This window comes from Macaca mulatta, chromosome 6 (genome assembly GCF_049350105.2).
Source record: "Macaca mulatta isolate MMU2019108-1 chromosome 6, T2T-MMU8v2.0, whole genome shotgun sequence".
Lineage (NCBI taxonomy): Eukaryota > Metazoa > Chordata > Mammalia > Primates > Cercopithecidae > Macaca > Macaca mulatta.
In genome coordinates this window covers 40,016,021-40,035,766 of record NC_133411.1, presented here as the reverse complement: position 1 = coordinate 40,035,766, position 19,746 = coordinate 40,016,021, and the positions used below count along the sequence as shown (strand labels likewise).

The 19,746-nt window shown below is 38.4% G+C and overlaps 2 protein-coding genes across 11 annotated transcripts in view; one reads left to right on the top strand and one right to left on the bottom strand.

Annotated features, from left to right (window-relative positions):
- Nucleotides 1-6,042, top strand: part of RICTOR (RPTOR independent companion of MTOR complex 2) — a 128,874-nt gene extending 122,832 nt beyond the window's left edge. For 4 of the 5 annotated variants that reach the window (XM_015139935.3, XM_015139926.3, XM_015139929.3 and 1 more), the window contains 2 exons: nt 1,011-1,149; nt 1,591-6,042. In XM_015139935.3, the coding sequence (XP_014995421.1) occupies nt 1,011-1,149; nt 1,591-1,665 (214 nt within the window). In that variant the 3' untranslated portion in view covers nt 1,666-6,042. The remainder of the gene's footprint in view (nt 1-1,010; nt 1,150-1,590) is intronic. The other variant, XR_013418309.1, reaches the window with a different exon arrangement.
- Nucleotides 6,043-7,857: 1,815 nt separating this feature from the next.
- The window catches only part of OSMR (oncostatin M receptor), a 95,537-nt gene continuing 83,648 nt past the window's right edge, over nt 7,858-19,746 (bottom strand). For all 6 annotated transcript variants that reach the window (XM_015139937.3, XM_078004680.1, XM_015139936.3 and 3 more), the window contains 5 exons: nt 19,000-19,173; nt 18,229-18,396; nt 11,589-11,670; nt 11,018-11,090; nt 7,858-10,681 (listed from right to left, as the gene is read on the bottom strand). In XM_015139937.3, the coding sequence (XP_014995423.3) occupies nt 10,106-10,681; nt 11,018-11,090; nt 11,589-11,670; nt 18,229-18,396; nt 19,000-19,173 (1,073 nt within the window). In that variant the 3' untranslated portion in view covers nt 7,858-10,105. The remainder of the gene's footprint in view (nt 10,682-11,017; nt 11,091-11,588; nt 11,671-18,228; nt 18,397-18,999; nt 19,174-19,746) is intronic.

Genomic DNA, 19,746 nt, shown 5'->3' with positions numbered 1-19,746 from the left:
AGTCCTGAGACCAAAAAGTTTGAGGAAAATGGGCTTACATGTAACAAGTCATAATTTCTTGTAACAAGTCATAATTTCTTGGTTTAATTTTTTTCTTATTATTTAAAGCAGTGATTCTCAAAAGGAATGCACCTCAGGGTCTCCTGTAGGGCTTTTTTTTTTTTTTTTTTTTAAGACAGTCTTGCTCTGTTGCCCACGCTGGAGTGCAGTGGGGCACAATCTTGGCTTACTGCAACCTCCGCCTCCCAGGTTCAAGCGATCCTCCTGCCTCAGCCTCCCGAGTAGCTGAGATTACAAGTGTGCGCCACCACACCCGGCTAATTTTTGTATTTTTAGTAGAAACATAGTTTCACCATGTTAGCCAGGCTGGTCTCAAACTCCTGACCTCAGGTGATCCACCTGCCTCAGCCTCCCAAAGTGCTGGGATAACAGGCAGGAGCCACCATGCCCGGCCAGCTGTAGGGCTTTTTTAAAGAGTGATATAGGTATTGGGGTCCCACATAGGTATCAGGGTCCCACAGCAGACCTCTAGGCCAGGAGCTCTGGGAGTGGGCCCTTAACTGGTCGCCCACCCAACCCACAGGTGATTCTGAGGTGCTCTCCTAGCTAAAAGCTGTTATTTGAAGTATCTGAAGAAATAGCCTGGTCAGGGATGTTAACAACTTAACTTTAAAGATGTATTTCTATTTTAAAACTTAATTTTGAACATATTTTAATCATCCTAGGCTGATAAATACATTTTGCAGTTTCTCACGCCAATGAAAAAGAATGCTTCAACTTTACGAGAAGTATTCAGGTTTTGATAATCTTTTTTTTTTTTAAACCCAAACTCAGAATATCTAAGTGTGTGAGAGGAATATTTAATATTTTATATTCTCAAGTCATCACCCCAAGTATGCTGTCTAATCCATATTTGTAGGGAAATATATTTTTAAAGTAAGTGATACCTTGGAGGAAAAATAGATACATCATGATTACAGTTTTCATCACACCATAATCTTTTATTTTAGAATTAAGGAGAAGTATCCTCAAACATTTGATGACATATGCCTTTACTCTGAGGTTTCCCACTTGCTGTCACACTGCACATTCAGACTTCCGTGTCGGAGGTTCATACAAGAATTATTTCAAGATGTACAGTTTCTACAAGTAAGTATGATTAGTACTTCTCAAATTTATCTTTCAAGAATAATTCAGTGTTTGAATTGAATTAAAATACACATTATAGTTGGGTGTGGTGACTCATGCCTATAATCCCAGCACTTTGTGGGGTCAATGCGGGAGAATTGCTTGAGCCCAGGAGTTCAAGACCAGCCTGGGCAACATAGTGAGACTGAGTCACTACAATTTTTTTTTTTTTTAATTAGCCAAGGGTGGTGGCATGTGCCTGTATTCCCAGCTACTTGGGAGGCTGAGGTGGGTGGATCATTTGAGTCCAGGAGTCAGAGGTTGCAGTGAGCAAAGATGGCAACACTGCACTCCATCCTGGGAAGACTGAGCAAGACCCTGTCTCAAAAAAAATTATATATTTATATAAACATGTTATATATTTTTATAAAAGTCATTAATGATACACCATTTTTTCCCTAGATGCATGAAGAAGCAGAGGCTGTGTTGGCAACACCACCAAAGCAACCTATAGTTGATACATCTGCTGAATCCTGACCTCATATTTATGATGGATATAGATATATACTATATATATTCATATTTGTGGATTTCCTAAAAGCCTCAGAAAATACAACTGACTAGGCAGCAAAGACAGGAGTATCTTCTGTACACTGTTCCGCAGTTACTGGTACATGAACAGTTGGAACTGCTGACTTTCCTAACCAAAACAACTTCCTTCTCTCCTTTGTTGAGCCTTTTGAGGTGTTCATGATTCATTACCACAGTTTTAAGAGTTTTAGTTACCATTGTAGCAAGAGCCAAGCACTGAATACCTACATAGGTTTTCTATTTTTTTCATTTTAAAAACATAATGACAGTGGAACAATAATGGGATATGCAGAATCACCCTTCACAAGTTATTTCTGAATTATTTTTAGGGTAAATACACAGATGCCTTGTTTGTTAACTAATTTGTGGAAAGCAGGAATCAGTGTCTCTAAGGCTGCATCCTGTTACCACAATGGGGTGTGCTATAACTGCTGGTATTAGAGAGGGAACTTTGGCCCTTTCACGTTTTTCTTAATGTTTGTAACACTACTTCAGAGGTTTATAACCTCAAAGCAAAAGAAGAGCCTCAACAACCTGGGACGTATAAGTTATTTTTATGTTACTAGACTTGCATAAAGATTCTTGTTTTCCAACTCTTCATTTTGTTGCAATGTGTTATTACAGGATATATGAACCAATTAAGGTTTTTCACTACAGTTCTTGAATAAAATTTAAAAATCATTTTTTATTTTAATTAAAAATATTTCCCATTTATAGAGTGCATATATTTGCAATGGACTTCCACTTTCATCAACTTTCCATCTCATCGCTTTAAACAGGAACTTGAACAAGCACTGTTAGTTTAGACCTAAAGGATAGGAAAGCATTAAATACTACTTTGGATCTCCTGAGGAAAAGATAAGTTTGCTTGCAATTTACACATTCCATGGAGGAAAGAAGAGCCATATTTCCTTTAAGAAAATCATTAATAAAGCTTGTTATTAAGAAAAATTGTAGTGAAAAGCCTTAAGTACCAAATTTTAAAGCAGCAGTAACTTAATTTTTATATCAGTGTTTTTGTTTTGCACAAACTAAATGCAGTGATAGGTGGGTTTATGAGTATATTAATTGCCTTTTTCCATTTGTGAAGTTAAGTTGATGAGGGCAAGGTTTTTGTTTGTTTAATTTGTATATGTCTAAAGATATTTGGAAATTTTTACAGGATTTAAACATATATGCAAATTTGTATATAAAAATAGCATGGCCATCATCATTTGAATGCTTGTAAATGAAAGGATTATCTTTTTTGAGATCTATATATAAATAGAAATAGAAAATCCAGCTGGACTGATTAGGATTCTTTTTTAATTCATTTGTGTATAACATTTTTATTACAATTACACATCAGTTTTGACACAGTCATAGCAACATTAATATTTTCCCATGATGCAGATCCTTTTTGTAATGGGCTTGTTCTTTGAGATCTCTGTAAAGAACCCTGTGAACTAGAAAACATAACTCACAGAGATACTTTTTTAAAAAATTTATTTACTGGCACTGAAAGTTCCAGTTGGGATGAAGCATTTCGTCTCACTACATAACACCTCTTTGACTGCACTTCAGTGAATTGTTCTTATGTGCACTGTGTAGCAACTTACATTATAACAAAGCAGATAAGGGCTGTAAGCTGCTGCTTATGTTGAAAAGTGGTTCTTCAGATTTCCTCTCATAAAATCCAGTTGAAGATAATTTTTTTATACTTTATCACTGAACCCAAGTGTTTATTTAAATGTCGACAGTACTTCTAAGAACGTTGCCTGTCATCGTGGTCTTTGGTCTTGGATAACTAAACTGCCTTTCCAGAGAACCAAATGTCAGAGTTACTAGACCAAATAGTGGTTAAAACCTCCAAAGGAAGTAATGTAGTAATCTTATTCATAATGGGATTAACGTATTTTAGACATTCGTTTTAAACACTACCTCAGTTAATATAGAGTATAAAATCTGTGGTTTAATCCCTCAAAAGTTAACAGTGATTTTTTTTTTTTTTTTGTCTTACACACATACACACCCCCTCCCCCACCATCACTATCCCTGTACCCCCACCTTGGTCATCTATCCTGAAATAAGGCTTAGTTAGTATTGGCCTGAATGTTTTGTGGGTTTTTTTTACTGTTACTTTGAAAAATATGTATGTGTACATTATCATATTTGCCTATATCACTTACTTTGGGGAGATACTCAGAGCTTTGTGGTTATCAGTATACTAAAAAAAAAAAAGTCTATGCTTAAATTTATAGTGCTATTTGGTTTCTCTATGATTTCACTGACAGGTCTAATACATTTTCTTTGAGTACTTGTTTGTAAAAAGTAGACTTTATGGTGAAAAATACATGCAGTGCCAAGTGATTAACTTAGGTGTTTAAAAATATTATAGCAGAAGAGGTTAGGAATGATATCAGCAGTAATAGAAATAATTGAGAAAATCATCTATAAATAATAGATATTACAGACTATAGAATACCAAAATAATGTCAATACTGTAGTTTTTAAAGATTTTAGGATTAATCTTAGTCCATATAAATTTGTACTATTGGTAATTATTGAATAATTTGGAGGAATTTGGGCAGTTGTGCTGGTTGTAAACTGTGAATTTCTAATCGTAAAGTGAATTGTTATTTCTAATTGAACTTTTTTTCAAGAACAGATTTCAGCCTCACATACTAAGTAAATACTGATAAATAAGGAAATTAGAAATTTAGTATTCATAATTAAATATGCTCTAAAATTTATTATACTTCTATTTCCTGTTTATTCTTAGGTAGATTGGAGGGGGGAAACAGTCTGTTCTCCCTAATTAAAATTTTTCTAATAACAATTAGCAGAATAAGGACATTCTATATGACAGTGACATTAAAAGAGGCTCTTTGGAAGTATATACATTATTATAATGTAATAATGTGTACAAGTCCTTTGAAATGACAACTTTAATGGGTTTCAGCTCTTTTATCTAGAGCTCGAGATAATTAAAGCTGAGTTTTTCAGGGCATATCTATCACAACGGCAAAGTGTGCAACAGTGGGATATCAATGCTTAGATTTTCCTACTGCTATTTATATAAAATGTTATTTCATTCCGTTCAGAGGATGCCTTTTATCCCCACATTAAAGCACAGATCATTAAGCAATAAAAACCAAATTGTCTGTCATTCAAATTATAACTGCAGTTATTTTTGCATGGTAAGAGTGAGGTGCTAATTTTGTGTGAGATGAACTTTGTAAACTACTTTGGGAAATGTTCTTTGGAAGTAAGATTTTTTCCCCTTTAGTCTTATGTTTCCAGTTTTGTCTCAGATTCACAATCCATTAAAACATGGGAAAAAAGAAAAAGTAAAATTGAGAGACTTTTATTAGAAGAGCTGTTTGGAATGAACCAACATTTCAGATTTTCCAAAACATAAGTTAGGAAAAGTCTCCATTGTCTCTGCATTAACAAAATACACTGTTACTATCTTAATCTCAAAAGTGTCATTACAGTGAGAATCTCATGTAAAAGCATACCAGTGAAATTAATAGCAGTGCTTATCAAAGAACACAAATCTGTGAGAATCTTTCTAGGAGCATTGTTTTTTTCTTTCAGTTCCAAGTTCCAGGGTATTTTTCATTCCTAGTAGGTTTATATGACTCACAGAATGTGGACTTTTTTCCTGTTTGAAGTATTTTTGTAATGTAATATCGGATAGCTACACCACAGCATGCATAAATTGCACATTTTGTTTTACTTTCTTTATAGAATATTTAATTTCAAAAATATAATTTATGCCAAAAAAAAGCATACCTTTCAATTTTGCTACTTGGTTGATTTAGCACAAAATGCAAAGTCTTGGGGCAGAGACGGGGAGTGAAAAAAAATTTGTAGGTAATTGTTACAAAAATGCCTGTCAGAAACCCTAAAGCTGCATTGTAAAACAAATGGTGTAAATTAGTTTTGAAAAGTGGTAAGGAATTGTGAAAAAAGTGTCAGACTTAATGCTCTCTAACCACATGATTTTCTTCTTTTTTATTTAGTAATACGCTGCTACATATTTGGAGGTTCTGGTGTTTGTAGGTCACTGAACAGACATTGAAATCTGATTTATATTGTATAACTGTAACATAGAAAGAAAAAGTATTTATATTTTTTCTGTAAGAATATTTCATTGAGTTGTGTATAATTTAAATAAGATTTGTCCCCAAATGGTTTTGCTCACCTTGATTTTTTTTGTTGTGATTCTCTTGTTTTTGTATAATGTGTACAGTTTATGTCAAGGGCATTAAAAGCCTCCTGAAGCATAATCTTATCAAAGGGATACATTGTTAATAAAATGTACTTAAAATTCTTAAACTTTGTCATTGTTTTATTTGAAATATTAAAATAATCAGTGGTCATATGGCCTTGATTTGAGTCCTGTAATGCTGATGCTGACACATGTGACTCCAAGCAAAAGTGACTTTTAGGTACCACAGACATGTAGAGTGGCTGTTACAATATTTTAAAGTAATATTCTTCTTAAACACTTCATAATTAAACATCTTTGTAGTTTTTTAAAATATCTATAGGGATTTGGAAGATAGGTCTTTAGATAGAACAGCTCTGAATTTTTTGAGGAAATACTGTACAGTATGAGTGATGATGGCATGACAATGGTGACATCTCTGTGGAAGGTATCTGATGTCTCACACATAAACTGCCCGGATTGAATAAGCTTACCTACAGCTACCTACTGGCAAAAGAGAATACCACAGAAATTACGAATTCTGGAGGATAAAGTTGAGTGTCAAAGTTAGGGTCTGTTAATAAAATATGGTAAAATATATATCTCCAAGAAACATTTTGGACAGTTTGGCAAATTTCTGTACATTTTTCCCAATGTCTTCCACTGTATATGTCATTGAAAATATAGTTGGCCCCAAAATAAACTAAAAAGCATACTTACAAATTCATCATGCCGCTGATCTTTTAAAAAAGTCCTAATGCAGCGGAACTTGGAAAAGACTGTTTCATTTTTAAAACTCTTTAGTATATAAAATACTCAAAAATACAGTACTAGTTCGGTATTGATTTTAAGAAACTAAAATATACTAAAACTTCCCTTAATGCTTAGAGGAATAAAACAACTATGCTTTTAAATTGAATATACCTATTGTGTTGTAAACATTTTAACTGAAAGTTCTGAAAACTCTCTTCTACTGTTTCTCTCTTCCAGAGTTTTAAAATTTCTACTTTATGCAGAGTGCTTTAACATGCTTTGTAAATTTGAGATGAAAGCTTATCTTTCAACAGAACTCTTAGAAGTGTTAATAAGATATTAAGTCTTGATGTTCTTAATCAGTACACACTCTAGTAGGTAACAAGGTTGACCCTAATTAGTTTGGGTTAGGTGTTTGAATGTAGGAAGCGTTTCAGAAGTCGTACTGTTGTGTGAAGAGGTCCCAACTCCCATCCTGAATTGTTGAGGTCCCCCGCACACAGGTGAGGACCGTGCACAGGCTGATGCAGGATTTAAAGGCCATTAATGCCAGTGCCGTCCACCACTCAAATATCCTATTTTTAAGGAATTACTACTGTGATTTTAGGTGCAATTTTTAACAATTAGTATGACTATATTAGAAAAAGTAGAGCTTAGAAAACTCAGATATTTACATGAAATCATGATATCATGATTTGCGTCAAAACGTGAGGAGAAAGAGTGAACAGAGGTATGGATGGAGCTGAAACAGTCATGGGTAGTGGCCATTGGGACTGGTGGTGATACATAGTGGTTTATTAAACTTCTACTTTTGTGTATATTTGAAATTCTCCATTTTTCTGACACATGAATATGTATTTCAAAGTTTCTGAATAACACTTGCTAAAGCCATGTTAAGATGGCATATAGTATTGAAAGCTAAGGTTTTGAACATGAATTTATTTGGTTATGACCATTGGAGAAGAAATGTTTACAGTCAAGACCATAGGTCATAGTGATATTATGAAGACAAACGTTACATAGCCCAGCATTTCCTATTGGCATGTTGTTGTATTTCAGAAAGACTTCATTTGATTTAGGCCAGTGATTCTCAAAGTTTAGTGTGTAGATGAATGCCTGGGAACTGATGAAAAATAGATTCCAGGTCCATGCCCCAAAGATTCTGATTAAGAGGTTTGTAGTCATACCCAGGAATTTACATTTTTATTTAGTAAGTTCATGAGGTGATGTATCTAATTACTAGATTTTCATTTCATTGAGGGAGGTAAAACAATGTGATGATGAAATATTTTAATTAAGGTTTATTTCAGTATTAAAAATGACTTCAAGGTTTTGTGTGAATTATTTTTTAAACAAAACTATATGAAAAATATGTACAAATCAGTCACCAATGTCATTGACATTTTTGTGAACAAGTTTCAAATGAAAAATGTAATCCCATCATAACAAAGGTACATAAATAAATAAATGCTGACAATACTGGCCCTAAAGTCTAACACAACTGTTAGACTAATCAGGATACCACTTTCTACTACATGAGGAGCACATAATCAATGTTTCCAGCAAAAGGCAAGTACTGGTTTGTGTAGGTTTATTTAGGTCAGTTGACAGCCACATTATTTTGAGGTGTGGCTACTTGTTTCTCTTCATAGTGTTGAAGGGCACAGTGCAAGGCATTGGGCACCAGAGGCATAAGCATAGGCAGAGCCATTTCTACCATGCTGACGGCAGGCAGGAAGACAAAAAGGAACCCCTTTCGTGCTTGTTTGGAAATGTGACGGCTAGGTGCAGTGGCTCACGCCTGTAATCCCAGCACTTTGGGAGGCTGAGGTGGGCGGATCACCTGAGGTCAGGAGTTCCAGACCAGCCTGACCAACATGGTGAAACCCCATCTCTACTAAAGATACAAAATTAGCTGGGTGTGGTGGTGCATGCCTGTAATCAGAACTACTCGGGAGGCTGAGGCACGAGAACTGCTTGAACCTGGAAGGCGGAGGTTGCAGTGAGCCAAAGTTGCATCATTGGGCAACAAAAGCAAAATTCCATCTCAAAAAATAAAAAATAAATGTGACCAATAATGTGACAAATAGGCTGGGCATGGTGGCTCACACCTGTAATCCTAGCACTTGGGGAAGCTGAGGCAGGTGGATCACCTGAGGTCAGGAGTTCGAGACCAGCCTGGCCAACATGATAAAACCCTGTCTCTACTAAAAATATAAAAACTAGCCAGGTGTGGTAGTGTGCACCCGGAGTCCTAGGTGCTCCGGAGGCTGGGCAGGAGAACTGTTTGAATCCGGGAGGCGGAAGCTGCAGTGAGCTGAGATTGCACCAAGAGAACCAACATGTACTAAAATACCAGTTGTGTACCAGGTGCTTTGCATATATTAGTTTGGAATATATTGGTTCAGAGGAGACAAAGTTGCTCCAAAGCCAACATGGAATTTCCCACTCCATAGAACTTTTTAGTTATATCTGAATTATGTCCAACAATGGGTTTCATTTTACCATTTTAGCATAATATGAATGTAACTGTGACAGAGTTATCTTGGCCCAGACAGCGTAGTGCAGAGTCCAAAGCATGCCAAGTGAAAACAGGCTGTTTATAGCCAGTTCTTGAAAGGAAAGGAACAAAACACTGAATGGAATTACGTGATATACTTTCCTTTTTATGTTCTGAGGTAGTCATCAAAAATTACGGTAGAATACTGATGTCTATGGAGCAGATGTACAACTGACAGTAAGTCAGAAGTTACTTGCCAATCCCATTCTTTCACTGTAGTAAGCTTGACAGAAGAATTGTGGAAATCTTGTTGATTGATCACACATTTTACGTATTAGATTAGATCTATACCCCCCGCCCCACCCACAGAGTTAATTTTACTGTGTCCGTGAACTATAGATTCTTATCCGTTCAAGGTAAGTCTAAAATCTGTCCTGGCCTCAGACACCTGAGTTTTTTTCATTCAATACGCTCAGTAAATTTACATTGACAATTTATGCTGTAGTAATAAGTCTCCTGTGGCCTTTATTAAAGCCTTCGATCTAAGAATTGCTTTTAATGGAAATATTTCCTCAGTAAAAAATGAACTTCTAGGACCACAGCCACCCTGTACAGTACTGAGTGGGAGTCTGTAGAGTGGTTAATGCATATCCTTGTGTCAAGCTCAAGTCTCCTGTTCTAAAGGTGAGCCTGGAACAAACAGCAGCAAGGTAAGCATGCTCCCATGATCCTGCCATTTCTAGGGCAAGCCTGCACCAATGGGGAGTGTTAAGTTCCATAGCTTCTGGCCTTTAACCTAGCCAGATTGTAGTGGTCTTACATAAACCAGACCTGCAAATCATACTGGGATTAAGGACCAAGGCCACTGGTGATGAGAGGGTGCCAGCTCTGCTCTTCGTAATGTCTGTGTAGCATAAGGTATGAAATCAGCATGCTGGTTAGCGGTAGTGTTCACCTGGATCTAAAAGGGTAATTGAGGAAAGGCTGCTATTCTCGGTCGGGGGAGGCAGGGCAAGACGCAGGGGGACTGCCATTTGCATTTTATACTCTGAACAGTGTGGTGGCTCCACTGGGTTTGTTGGGAGACTGTCCTTGTCTCCAGACATGGGTGAAGCCAACTGGGACACATAATTCAAACTTGTTTCTCCAGCTGGGACTTCTCCCAGGGAGTTCATGTAGTTTTTTTCTAGCGCCTTTAGTACATTTTCAGGTGAGGTCATTAGTCCTAGCATACTTGGTGGGGCTTTGGGGGGTACTGGAACATGGCCACAAGAGCCAGCGTCAGAAGCTGCCTGGTTGTAGGTAAAGTTCTCAAAACAGATGCAGGGGCCAGGGCCAGAGTGATTCTTTTCTGTTGGAAGGAGATAAAGGTAGTTAGGCTTAGTTAACTCAGTTTCTGTGAGTGACTTCCTAGTGCCTAGGAGCTGTATCTTTGTCCCTTCTGGCTTGCTGACAACTTCAATAGCATCTGGGATACAGTCACTGACATTCATTATTGTTAGGTGAGGGTTCTCCTAGAAAGGAAACAAAAATATGTAAATATAGACATTTGTGTGCATGCATACATGCATCAAAGTAGATTAAGCGTGTGAAATACACTTAGAGCTTCAATGTTGTTTATGTTCCTTCCTGGTCACAAGTAACCTGGAGGTGAAGTTAAAAACCAAAAGACGTCCCCTGACAGAAGAAATCAAAGCTCCAATCACCTATTTCATGGCTATGGGTATAAAGGTGGCTTTTACTGTGCTATATTTTCCTGAGGAGCTCTAGGAAAGTAGGATTCTGACAGCCCCCACTCTGGGCTAGTCCTTAATAGGTGTATGATATACATACAATTTGCCAACATTTACCTTGAATTTTATTAACGACAGGATGCTGCTCTTGTAAGGGTCAGGGATGTCAGGATAACACGTCTCCTTGATCCTAGAAAAAAAAAAATGGAAAATGAGACTGAATTTCACGGTACAGTGGACTAGTTAAGAGCAAGAACTCTGGAGTCAGATTCCTGGCTTCTAATCCTTGCATTGTAACTTACTAAGCAAGTTACTTGGTTCTTCCATGCTTTAATTTCTTATTGGCTAAATGGAGATAATTATGGTACTTAGAGTGTCCTCATGAAGATTAAATGAATTAACTGATAAAGCACTTAGAACACTGCCAAACATCTAGTAAGTAAGAAATATTAGCTACTGCTGTTGAAAAAATTCTGTGGTCTATGTTAAATGGTGATTAGTTTCCTCATATAGTCACCTGGAGAGCAAAACAGTGAAATAAAGTACATATTCTCACCCCAGCCTCTTTTGTCCTTTTCATTTTCTGTATGTTGTTTCGTATTATTCAATGTCATTTCTATCTTACTAAATCTCTTTCCAGATTTTTATCTTACCCTCTTCTTGGATAAAACCTTCCTCACACACTTACCACTGACTTTTCAAGTAGCACACGATCATGATGAGCAAGACGCAGAAAACCATGGGCAGTAGGATACGAATCAACATGGAGGCTGAACAAGGAAAAACAAAGGGACATTTTTAATAAGTACTTTTCCCTTCCTCAAAGGAATAAAATTAAGTTTATGATTGAGAGTAATTTTACATGTTTATTATTTCTCAAATTATGTATGCAAGTTGTAATATGAGTTCTGCCTGACTTCAGGGGAAAAGCCAACCAACCAACTAGCCAACCGACACAGGAAGCCATTTGCCATCAACAGTGTGTGACTCACATTTGTTACCTCTTCTGATAGATTGCATCGTGACTTGCTGTATTAACATTATGCTTTTCCGCTCCTGCCAAAACTTCATAGTAGGTGAGAACACTTTCCTGCCCCTTGACTTGGGGCTCAGCCATGTGCACTGGCTTGGCCAATGGGCTGTTGGTAATCATAATGTAACTAAGTGTTTTACATGTGCATGTACACATTGGCTTGCGCTCTTGTGTTCCTCACCATGATAAGCGTGTGCCTCAGGTAGCTGCTGCAACTTTAGCCTTAGCCCTAGAATGAAGATGCGTGAAACAAACCTGAACATGACTGAAGCTTAGAGTCCAGCTTACCACAGCCTAGATCAGCCAAGTCTCAGCTGACCTGTAAACCTATGAGCATAAAAAGAAATATTTGTTCTTGTATGCCACGGAGCTTTTGAGGGTGTTTGTTACACATCAAAAATTGACTAGTGCACTCCTTCTAGTTAGCCTCAGATTACCTAAATATGTCTTAATCTGGGAAAATGATTATGTTTATTTCTCCAATATGTCAACTGGTGCTTCATTTATTTCAAATGACCATTGTGAAATCTGTTAGAATAAAAATGGAATCACTAATGGTAGGAAACCCTGACAAATAGAGCTGGGAAGGTCATGCAGATAACAAAAACCACTACGAAAACCACAACCTTGCACAAAGGCCATCACAACCTTACACACACACACACAATGCTTCTGCAAGGACATCTTCCCATTAAACCTTGAACTGGCATCACCCTTGTTATTCATCTTTGTAGTCAAGGATAATTATTTCAAAGCAATTATATAATCCTCCTCATTTTTTTTTCCTTTAAAAACTTTTGTCTTCCCTTACCTCCCTGAATATGCACATAGTTTACTATAGTTTATTTTGGCATAAGTATTTCCACGGAAATTCTCAGTCCCAAATAAACACCTTTTCTTTTAGAGAGTGTCTCTCTCTTACTAGACTGACACCATCTTCCTGTTCCCATTGCTTGCAATTTCCACCAAATAATAATTCAGCTGGGTTGGTAAACATCCCTTTTCACAAAAGTAAATTGCTCAGGGAGGATCTAGGGGGTTAAGTTACTGAACATATGATTCTGTTCAATCCATTTGCCCCCTCTGCCCTCCCCATGCTCCACCCCACACCTAGCTGCCCTGGAAGAAATGGGGCTTGATTTGGGGACAGTGGTGTGGCAGATAATGTTGGAGTTTTGTAAAGAAAGGTGGCCCTGGGTAGATGCATAAGCCTGTGCTATGAGGCAACATAAGGTTCCAGGGAAAAGGACCCAGAAAGGTAAGAGAGGGCCAAAACAACTGACCTAAAATTAACCCTGACCCCAGAAAAAGGGGAAGGAAACTCTCTTTATGAATCTTACTATGGTAAACTTTGCTCTCAAGAACAGTACTTTTGATGATGTAAACCAAAAAGGATCTGAGACAGGTCTCCATCAATTTAGAAGTTTCTTTTGCCAAGGTGAAGGACATGACTGGAAGAAATAAACAGAATCACAGAAACATTATGTAGTCTGTGTCTTCCTCCAAAGATAATGTTGAGGGCTTCAATAATGCTGAGGGCTTCAATTTAAAGGGGAAAAGTGGGCTGGAATGAGAAAGGGCTGGAGGAAAAGTGGGCTGGAGGAGGGAGGGTATGATTATCCACATGTCACAAGAGAAAAGGAGGAGACAGAAGAATAGTTAATTATGTATTCATCTCCCAGGAGAGGCTACGATAAGATAAGGCAAACACAGAGTAGCTACCTGTGGAGATATTTAAGCTTTTACTGTACCTGTCTGCTTAGAAGCAAAAGGAAAGGCAGCTTCTTGCATGAACCAGCTTTCAGCGTATTTTTTTCCCTTGCATAGTGAATTTTATGTTCTGTTCACAATCACTGCACTAGTACACGTCTTTAGGTATTTCTTTAGGGTTTATGTAGGCATTTTGGGGGCATATATACCTAGGAATGAAGGTTCTCACACCTAAGGTATATATATACTCATTTTAGGAGATACTACCAAGGAATTTTCCAAAACTGCTTGTACCAATTTACTCCCATCAGCAAGGTATGGAAGTTCCAGTTCTTCTACATCCTCATCAACACTTGGTATTTTTCATCTTTTACATTTCAGCTATTTTCAGGCTAATTTTAAACAGAAACTTTCGGAACATAATCTACTTCCATACTCAGGATTTAAAAATGATTCAGTAGTGCCTATTAAATTCAGAAGGAAATGTAGTGCCAAATGTCCAAATATAAAAACACAAATTACAGTTGGTTTGGACACCCTGTATGTTTAAACAAACTGCTTACCCTCTCTGTGCCTCATTATCTCTATTTAGTAACCTAGTCTCCTGATCAGAGAAAAAGTTAACCAATTTACAAAGAGAAAGGATTATTTTGAAAAATACCAACAGAATAAACATTTATTCACTACTTTGCAATTTCAGTATTACATTAATTTTTTGCATTTCTATTTTTTGTTTTTGCTGTTTAATCATTCTAGCCTCATTGCAGTAGATACAGGTATTTTTTATTCCCATCTAACAAGATCTGAGGTACAGTTAATTGGATGCTAGTCACATAATATTCTACCTATTTTTTTTTTAAGTAAAATCTCAGGAAAGTAGAAAAAAGTTTGAAATATTTTCTACTTTCTATTTCAAATATTTTATTTCAAATAATAATATAATCAGTAGTCACAAGCCAAGCCAGGGCTAATGAAGTTTAACATAAGGGAGATGAATGAAACTTAGAAAATAAATATTTAAAGATAAGTGTGTGTGTGTGTGTGTGTGTGTGTGTGTACCAACCAAGTAAATTACAAAGGTAGAATAAAACTAACCTGAAAATAAATTTAAAATTAACTCCAAAATGCCAAGAGTGCTCAAGTAATGTAAATCATTGACACATCTTAATCAGATAAGGGGTTCTGGATTTTGGCTTGGAGACCTAGGGACATGTTTCAGTGTAGTAGTCAACATGCAGTCAGCACCACAACCTGTCTGATACTGTTTGGCTGTGTCCCCACCCAAATTTCATCTTGAACTGTAGCTCCCATAATCCCCACGTGTCATGGGAGGGACCTGGTGGGAGGTAATTGAATCATGGGGGTGGCTGCCCCATGCTGCTGTTCTTGTGATAGTGAGTGAGTTCTCACAAGATCTGATGGTTTTATAAGGGGCTTTTCCCCCTTTGCTCGGCACTTCTCTCTCCTGCTGCCATGTGAAGAAGGATGTGTTTGCTTCCCCTTCTGCCATAATTATAAGTTTCCTGAGGCTTCCTCAGCCATGCAGAACCATGAGCCACTTAAACCTCTTTCCTTTATAAATTACCCAGTCTCAGGCAGTTCTTTAAGGCAGTGGAGAATGGACTGATGCAGTAAATTGGTACTGAGATACCTTATAAGGTATCTGAAAATGTGGAAGCAACTTTGGAACTGGGTATCAGGCAGAGACTGGAACAGTTTGGAGGGCTCAGAAGAAGAGAGGACGATGTGGAAAAGTTTGGAACTTCTTAGAGACTTGGAGGGATCAGAAGACAGGAAGATGATGGAAAGTTTGGAACTTCTTAGAGGTTTGTTGAATGGATATGACCAAAATGCTGATAATGATAAGGACAATGAAGTCCAGGTTGAGGTGGAAGTCCAGGCTCAGATGGAGATGAGGAACTTGTTAGGAACTGGAGCAAAGGTGATTCTTGTTATGCTTTAGCAAAGAGACTGGTGGCATTTTGCCCCTGCCCTAGAGCTCTGTGGAACGTTGAACTTGAGACAGATGATTTAGGGTATCTGGCAGAAGAAATTTCTATGCAGCAAAACATTCAAGAGGAAGCAGAGCAAAAAAGTTTAGAAAATTTGCAGCCTGATAATGCAATACTAAAGAAAAACCCATTTTTTGAAGAGAAATTCAAGCCAGCTGCAGAAATATTCATAAATAATGCATATATACAGCCACACGTATCTGAACAAGATGCCAAATGTTAATCATTAAGGCAATGGAGAAAATGTCTCTAGGCCATGTCAGAGGTCTTCACGGCCACCCCTCCCATCACAGGCACAAAAGCCTAGCAGGGAAAAATGGTTTCCTGGGCTAGGCTCAGGGACCCCTGCTCTGTGCAGCCTCAGGACATGGTACCCTACATCCCAGTTAATTCAGCTCTAGCTGTGACTAAAAGAGGTCATTGCTTCAGAGGGTGCAAGCACCAAGCCTTGGCAGCTTCCATGTGATGTTAAGTCTGTGGGTGCACAGAAGTCAAGAATTGAGGTTTGGGAACCTCCACCTAGATTTCAGAGGACATAAGGAAATGCCTGCATGTCCAAGCAGAAGTTTGCTGCAGGGGCAGAGCCCTCATGGAGAACCTCTGCTAGGGCAGTGTGGAAGGGAAATATGGGGCTGGAGCCCCCGCAGAGAGTCTGCACTGGGGCACTGCCTAGTGGAGCTGTGAGAAGACGGCCACCATCCTCCAGACCCCAGAATGGTAGATCCACCAACAGCTTGCACCATGTGCCTAGAAAAGCCAAGAAACTCAATGCCAGCCCATGAAAGCAGCCAGAAGGAGTCTGTACCCTGCAAAGCCACAGGGGTGGAACTGCCCAAGACCACAGGAGCCTATCTCTTGCATCAGCATGACCTGAATGTGAGACATGGAGTCAAAGAAGATCATTTTGGAACTTTAAGGTTTAATGACTGCCCTATTGGAATTCGAACTTGCATGGGACCTGCAGTTCCTTTGTTTTGGGCAATTTCTCCCATTTAGAATGGGTGTATGTACCCAATGCATGTACTACCATTGTATCTAGGAAACAACTAACTTGCTTTTAATTTTACAGGCTCATAGGTGGAAGAGACTTGCCTTGTCTCAGATTAGACTTTCGACTTGGTCTTTTGGGTTAATGCTGGAATGAGCTAAGACCTTGGGGGACTGTTGGAAAGGCATAATTGCGTTTTGAAATATGAGGGCATGAGATTTGGAAGGGGCCAGGAGTGGAATGATATGATTTGGCAGTGTCCCCACCAAAATCTCATCTTATATTTTAGCTCCTATAATCCCCATGTGTCCTGGGACGGATCCAGTGGGATGTAATTGAATCATGGGAGCGGTTACCCCCATGCTGTTCTCATGATAGTGAGTGAGTTCTCACAAGATGTGATGGTTTTATAAGTGGCTTTTCTCCTTTGCTCGGCACTTCTCTCTCCTTCCGCCATGTTAAGAAGGACGTGTTTGCTTTCCCTTCTGCCATGATTGTAAATGTCCTGAGGCCTTCCCAGCCATGTGGAACTGTGAGTCAATTAAACCTCTTTCCTTTATAAATTACCCACTCTCAGGCAGTTCTTTATAGTAGTGTGAGAACGGACTAATACACTGCCACTGAAGCCACGTGTATCTGAATCACCCGTCAGGGCACTCCAGGGTCAGCAGTCCAACAGGACGTGCCCATCTCTACAGCTGCAGCTTCGGTGAGGGCACCCTGCACTAAGGAAAGTTGGTAACTTCAGGCAAGCCTTTTGAATCTATTTGCGTTACATGGGTGCCTTCCAGGACCTTCTATGATCCCCTCATTAAAGATACTCTTTTCTCCTCTTTCTTCCATCAGCATCTATTTTCTCTCACCACATTCCTGTTTATTGGTTGTCAGGGTTTGCCATGAGAATAAATTTTTCCATCAACCAGTTCTTACTGTTTTTCTCCCTTCCCTCTTACTTCTCCATCTTTCAAGCCAAATGTATTTTTGAAAAGATCTCTCTCTCTCCACCTCACCATTTCCCATCCAAATATGCAAACAGGGAGTTTTTGAGCAAGTATTCCATGCCCCTGCCCAATTCCCACACCACTGTACCCATTTCTAATTGCCCCGGAGGCCCTAGCAGAGTCAAGAAGCAATTTGTTTGCTGCTGAGGGAAACAATTCAGAGGAAAGCTAGCTGCAGAGAACAATTCTGCTGAGAAAACCAGCACCCCTCTTCTCTAGACAGAAGCCTTGTGGCTCTTCTGATGTCAACACTAAAATATGCTATCTGTGATTTTCAAACTACATACAGGATTGTGAGACTGAGTTCCAGAGAATTGTCTCAAGGGCCACTGAGGGAGGCAGAGGGAAGATGTTAGGCCTTAATCAGACAGATTACCTCCATTTGTATCTATTTTATATAGTGAGAGTCTGTGCAACTCTTTTTTTGTGACACAAAGGGTTTCATCGAGAGAAAGAGGGAGGTGTGATGGAGAGAAGAAAGGTTTGAAAATTCCTGATCTAGACAAAGCCTAAGTCAACACTTCTGTAATTTGTTAGTTTCCCAGAAACTCCTAAGGGAAGACCTTTGATTTGGGAAAACTCACAGTGTTCATCCGGAGTCGTGACCTTCGTGAACGTAGCATTGGGGCCCTCGCCAGCACTAGTGAATGGAGTAACGAAAAACTCATAGAAGGATTCTGGCTTTAGGTTGTCCACAATCAATGCCTTTTCTTCTGGGTTGTCAATTTTGTATTTGCAACATTCTGAACCATCTGTGATTTTTAAATGTTTTTTTTTTAAGGAAAAAAATACTGTATTAAAAGTGTGGTAAACATCTTGTGAGAGAGTTGGACACTAATACTCTTGTTAACTCAGCACCATCAATATGTTTAAACCAAACAAAAATCAAATCATAATTTCATCACCATAGGCACACCAGGTAAAATGTTCAGGAGATGGCACAAAAAGCAGAAAATCCACTGAACAAGGGGTACTAGTGATCCAGCCAAAGCATACAAATCTGCAAGAAACAGTAAGAGTTTGCAAGGGGCTTAAAAATAAATTGGAACAATGCTCAATAAAGTGAAAAAAAAGAGGAAAGTTTCATAAAGAGCAGGTTTTCTTAAGGAGCTGGTGGTGCTTCAGATGCTTCTAAAAATACCAGGTCATATTGTTTTTTAAGTAAGTTAAAATGCTGTCCCACCCCCACCATCTTGCTCACCCTACTAATTTGCTTAAGAACACCTTTTCAGTATAAAGTCATGCAAGAAGGGAATTCAGCCTGGCCACAGTCTAAGATGGCAGCCATTATTTTCAATGATTTCAAATAATGAGATCTTGAAAGAATAAATAAACAAATCAAAAATAGATGTCACCTGAAAGAACTGCCTTTTGAAATCGTGGGTGGCACTGCCTCGCCTTGGATTTCAGATAGACATGGTACCCTTGTATAAAACCAGGTTGAGATTCAGTAGAGTAATCTTTCCAACTCAGAGTGAAGGAGTGGGATGTCAACATATCTACCAGCACGTGTGGGTTGTCTGAAGGAGCTAGGAAAAGAAGTTGGGATAAGAGAAAAGTCATGATTTGGAAACAGTCTCAGAATATTCATGTCAACTAATAGAAGAACCGTAGCCAGCTCCAGAGGTGTAAGAGCTTATGCCGAGTTAAGGAGTTTTATCTGTTTCTCTAGAGGATTTGTGCCTTGACATAGTTTATGTGAGCTGTGAAGGAGTTGAGCAATCTTGTTCAAGTCTTGCCTTTCACAGATGAAGAATGGACACGCAGAGACTAAATAACTTGCACAAGCTCACATAGCCCCCCCAAAAAAAGAAAGAAACTAAAGTCTAAAAAAAAAAAAGAGACTTAATTCTGTTCTTAAATTCGAAACGGTGTTTGAAAAAAGACTCAACCACAGAACCTACTAAAGTGAGGAAGAAGGGAGGAAGTGAAAGTGGAAGGATTATGTTCAAAGAGGCAAGTGGGGCGATTTGATGAACTAGATCTAGTTCCCAGGTTGTGGCAGTGCCCAGTTATCCAAGTGTCACTGAAAAACAATCCAAGAATGTTTACTTTGAAGGCTTTGCTGAGGCTGTTTTCCCACACACGCTTATGCACAGTTG